The sequence below is a fragment of the Capsicum annuum genome, chromosome 12, assembly GCF_002878395.1.
Source record: "Capsicum annuum cultivar UCD-10X-F1 chromosome 12, UCD10Xv1.1, whole genome shotgun sequence".
Lineage (NCBI taxonomy): Eukaryota > Viridiplantae > Streptophyta > Magnoliopsida > Solanales > Solanaceae > Capsicum > Capsicum annuum.
This window is the reverse complement of record NC_061122.1, coordinates 87093073-87098077: the sequence shown is the minus strand read 5'-3', so window position 1 is coordinate 87098077 and position 5005 is coordinate 87093073. Positions and strand designations below refer to the sequence as shown.

The 5005-nt window shown below is 34.4% G+C and overlaps 1 protein-coding gene across 7 annotated transcripts; it reads right to left on the bottom strand.

The window, feature by feature from the left end:
- Positions 1–1251: 1251 nt before the first annotated feature.
- Positions 1252–4999, bottom strand: LOC107851690. Of its 7 annotated transcripts, none has more exons than XM_016696772.2 (7): positions 4630–4999; positions 3220–3398; positions 2952–3054; positions 2502–2618; positions 1990–2160; positions 1688–1853; positions 1252–1600 (listed from the first exon to the last, which is right to left on the bottom strand). In XM_016696772.2, the coding sequence occupies exons 1-7, from the start codon at positions 4990–4992 to the stop codon at positions 1485–1487; spliced, it is 1215 nt and encodes a 404-aa protein (XP_016552258.1). In that variant the 5' UTR covers positions 4993–4999; the 3' UTR covers positions 1252–1484. The 7 variants fall into 7 exon arrangements, with proteins under 7 accessions (XP_016552258.1, XP_016552260.1, XP_016552259.1 ...); XM_016696774.2 differs by having other exon boundaries at positions 1688–1811; XM_016696773.2 differs by having other exon boundaries at positions 3220–3389.
- Positions 5000–5005: the final 6 nt, after the last annotated feature.

Here is a 5005-nt window from a genome sequence, read left to right as displayed (position 1 = left end):
TTAAGCTTGAGTAGTTTGGGTTAGATGGTTCTCCTGCCGGCGGGTTAGTATGGGTGCCACTCGTGACGGATTTGATTGTGACATTAAATTAGAGATTTCATAGGAAAAATTATTTTATTTTGTAAAATTTTCTAGGATTACATCTAATTGGCCTAGCCCTAATGATTACAAAAACGCTTCAAATTTTGGGCTGCCTGACTTTCGATACTTTCGCCTCCTCACAACACTTCAGTGCGTTTTTGGCTAGGCCTCACTCCGGGGCTTTGATGAGTGGCAAATTTGCCACTCATTTACATCCAAATTTGAGCACACTATGATGAAATGATTATGTATATGAGGCTAATTCCTTATTAAAATGCATTAGGTCCCATGGTTTGCATGTTTGCAGGTAATCGGATGAAAAAGAGCTGAAGCAAAGCTGAAAAGGGAAGAAAAAGACCAAAGTGCTTGCACAAGCTGAAAATCAGGACCAGGGATCGACCCTCAGGTACCGCGATTGCGATCCTCATGAGAAGAATAGTATCAGAAATTCCCAATTATTTAAAAAAGAGTTCATAAAGGGAAGTCTAGGTGAAAAACTTGGAAAAAGAGCAAGGGTGAAATGCGAAAGAATATATGCTTGATTGTTGAAATTGTAGTGCTTAGAAAGGTGTTGTTACTTTGTAGAAACAGAGAGAATTTTGCACTGCAAGTATCAGAAATTCCCAATAACAATCCCTTGGTACATCCAAGCGGTGTTCATGCAGCAGTTTGCTGAGTTAAATCCTGTATACTAGGTAAATTGCTATTATTACATATTCCTCTAGAGTACTGAGATTCAGTTTGATAAACTGGTGATCCATTTCCACCTGAAAACAGAATGAGGTGCTACTGCATTCCACCAGGATTTTGATCAATGGATATTTCTTGTTCCTTTTTGTTTCATCATATCGTGATACTAGTGCTATCGGAGACAAAAGGCAGTTGCTCAGATGATAAGCATTCACCACCTCCAACCCTAAGATTGTGGGTTCGAGTCACGAAGGGAGCAAAAAAAAGATGGGGGCTCCGAGGGGTATGTATAAGACCAAATCCATTTGATTTCTAAGAAGGATTACTAATCCTTTAACTTTTCAGGAATCCTTCATTAGTGGTTGTGAATAACTATTTTTTTTTCAATCTTTCGACCTTGGTTTCGTATGAGCAAGTAAGAAAGATTAAGAAATAGAACCACCTGACTAATGCTCTTATAACACCCGTAGTCACTAAGGATGAGAACCAACTATGTCACATTTTCATAGAGTATTCAAGTATTGTATACATCATTAATTCGATCCTTTCTTGGTCTTTCTATATTCAGTTACTCCAAAAACCAGATACTTATAAATTAAAGTTAACTTTAATATGAAGGAATTGTTCACATGGTAACAAAATTTTCTTCTTGAATCCTCTATCCAAGAAACTATTACTACGGAGGAGGCCAAGTTTCCTGTCATAGCATGCTTTTAGGACAATGAGAAGACATAAGATTCTTGTTTTTCCTTTGGGTTGCCTTCTATAATTGTTAGAATTTTTTCATCCAAATCTATCACAGCTGTGCAAAGTGTGTACAGCAATGGACCTGAAACGAGGTTATAGATGCATGATTTCATTACTAAAATGATATCAATTGAGGAATATGTGCTTCATTTTTCATGAGCCCAACTACCTGTCATGTAAATAGGATACTTGTCATTACTCATGTCACCAAGAAGTGCTAAAAAATCACTTTTTGATTCCTTTGCTAAAGAAGATGCTCTTGCTTGCCTGCTCAAGGAGTTCTCATCTTGTGCCTTCATTACCCAAAATATAGACAAGAGTTTAACTTCAATATACTGCAATCTTAAAAAAATTGTATGCTATCAGATCACCTAAAAGATAACTATTGGTAATCGTCCATAAAAAGGTGAGATTAGTAACGTGGAAAACAAGAAACATTGCATGCTATTACAGGTCAAAAGGTATACTTGCCTGCTTTACTTGAAGATGCAGATACATGTTGGCATGGAAGAATGGAGTTTCTCCAATTTCATGAACTGAAATTCGATTTCTTGATGCAGTTTCAACGTTCAAAATCCTCCGAGACCTTGTGTCTATCAAATTATAGCTGTGCCCAACTGAAGCTTCAGATGAATAGATCCTCTGGAATTCCATAATGATGAACATAAAAATGTGTTACCATCTTGCGTTAAGAAAGTGGAACTTAGCCTAACTCAAGCCCAGAAGCTAATTCACGTGATCAGAATGATCCAAGATCATCGTATAAGGAAACAACATTTCCTCCGCACAAACAGAACTAGACATTTGGAGTGCAAATAACACAAGATATGAGGCACAAAGAATTGAAACAACTCTAGCTTTGATACCATATAACTCAAAACTCAAAAACAAGCTCAGGAGGTGAAGACTATCAAGAGTACATACATAACGACTCATTCCCTTAAAACGTGAACAAAAAGAGAGAACAGAAAATTAGAGCTTACAGCCAGAGCATCCTCAATGCTACTTGCTTCAAGCAGGGCTCTGGACACAAAGTTTCTGCCAATTGCACCAACTACTATCTCTTCCTCACATGGTGGTACTGAGTTCAAAGTAAAAGCCTATAATTGATAATTTAAAGACAAATACAATCAGAACTAGAATATTACTTATAATTGATAATAAATGAATATCAGCATACCACTCCAACAACATATCCAATGTTATCCCACAAAGTGGGGACTAGAGACGGTAGAGTATACACATCCCTTACTTCTACCTCAAAGGTAGAGGAGGTACCCTCGGCTCAAGAAAAAGAGTCTAAAGCAATCCAGAAAAAAAAGTAATGGAAGAATGCGTAACAAAGCATTCTGAACAATAACTACAACAAAAGAAGTACAATAATCGAAGTACAAGAAACAATAGATAGCAATAGAAATCGAAAGAAAGTATACCACTCCATGATTATTAAATCCAAAGGCACAACTAGGAAGTTCTCCGGCATATGTGTAAGCAGTGAATGTTGTTCCGTTAGACAATGCCACCTTAACCAAATAACTGGAATACAATGAAAATAGTTAAATTCACAAGAACAACAACATATCCGGTGTAATTCCTCCGTAATGGAGTATGGGGAGTATAGACAGTATGTAGACCTTACCCCTACCTCGTGGAGGTAGAGAGCCAGTGGATTTTTTGCTATAAAAAAGGAAGATAATTTACGTGTGTCCAACAAGAGCAACATTTGCATCCTCATTATGAGCTGCCACAGCCATGGTGTTACTAACAACAAGAATACTTGAACAGTCATCATTAATGTCTTCCTCCTTGGGATAATTTTCTGTCTTTGGAATGAAAGGCAATATCTCTTTCCTAAAGTTCAGTAGTAAAATCTGGAGAAACTAAAAGAAAGAAGATATAGTAATTTGTTAATTTATTAATTAGCTGTACTAAAAAGGATAAATATGATCACTGAAGTCGTTTTGCAGATGGGATGAGATTCTTCCGCCCTTGATTAAAAGTTTAATAATAAAGAAACGCCTACGAGACACTTCCCATTTAATTGATCACATCAATGTTGAAATCAGAATTTTTATTAAGAAGATACAAAAAATAAAAACGCAAGATACATTAGAAAATCAAGATAATTCAACGTCTGTTATATATAGATAAACAAATAATTAAAAATTTATACATGCAGTCAGGGGTGAGTGGAGCTACAGCCACAGCTTTGGCTCAAACCTACATTTGTGTTTAATTTTTTTTTTTTCTTTTTTTAATGAGTAGATAATTTATCTAAAGCAAGTAAGGCATACCTCTATTTCAATTTGTTTATCTGGTTTTTGATTAGACACAGTTGAATTTTATGATTTTAAATTAAAGATACATAGAATGTACCCAAATACTACTTAATCTTATGGTGTCAAACATGGCACGTGAAAATTGAAATGCTACCGTTAAAAAGTTGCAAAAAATAAAAAGATACTCCGTATTCTATTTTAAACGAACTAAAAAAAAATAATAAGACCTAGAATAAAAATTTATAAATTTAAAATTCTAGTCCTACCTTTGTATATAATACTTCCTCGTTTCCTCGTTTCAAAAAAAATAAATTACTTTCCTTTTTAATTCGTTTTTCCTTTTTAATCCGTTTAAAAAAGAATGACATTTCTTTTCTTTTGGTAATAGTTTAATTTCAACTTTTCAAATTACATGTTTAGGATCATAAGATTAAAGAATATTTTGATATATTTGATACAATTTTAATTTAAGACCACAAGATTCAAACTTTTTTATTTTGCTTAAACTTTGTGTTAAATCACAGTAGGTCATTCTATTTTAAACGGAGAAAATATATAATTTTTGACAAATGAATACAGACTAACCCAAGCTTTGACACTTGGTCTACTTAGAGCCGATTTGAATTGACTTTTAATAAGTAGCTTATAAGCCAAAAATAATAAATTGGCTATCCTATTTTTGGCTTTTATCTTGTAAGCACTTATTTTGACTTAAAAATAAGTACTTAAAAGCTCTTTTTTACTTTGCCAAACAGCAACTCAACACAAATTTAAATTAATCGAATATGTGAGAACCAAATAAAAAAAAAGGATAATAAGTTAGAAAGTTCACATTGAGAAAGGGGACACCACTTCCTTGAGCAATTCCTTTGAGCTCATTCCAATAATTTGGAAACTTATTCTTGTTAGTTTCAGATAAAGTATGAATAAGTGGCTGGGAATCTGGGAGCAATGCAAAAGGGAGTAGTTGGTTTTGAAGAATAAGGTCTGTAGATAACCTGTTGTGTATTTGTTTGGAGAATTTCTGTCCAATTAAGAAGCCAATTTGGAAAGCATCTTTACATGGACCAATTTCATACATTTCTAACTTGTTGGATTCCAAATTTATGCTTCCCATGGCCACTGCGTGTCTGTGTGTGTGAAGGAGGATTGGTTTATGCTGCCTTATCTTCAATCTTTGTGATTTAAAACACATGTATTTCCGTTAA

Bases quoted from the DNA above. Each gene is read 5' to 3' on its own strand.
- LOC107851690 (XM_016696772.2), bottom strand. From the start codon at position 4,992: ATGTGTTTTAAATCACAAAGATTGAAGATAAGGCAGCATAAACCAATC. The intron at 3,055-3,219 runs GTAAATTATCTT...ATTGTATTCCAG, and splicing joins GTTGCTCTTGTTGGACACAC to TTATTTGGTTAAGGTGGCAT. The intron at 2,619-2,951 runs GTATACTTTCTT...TATCAATTATAG, and splicing joins GATTTAATAATCATGGAGTG to GCTTTTACTTTGAACTCAGT.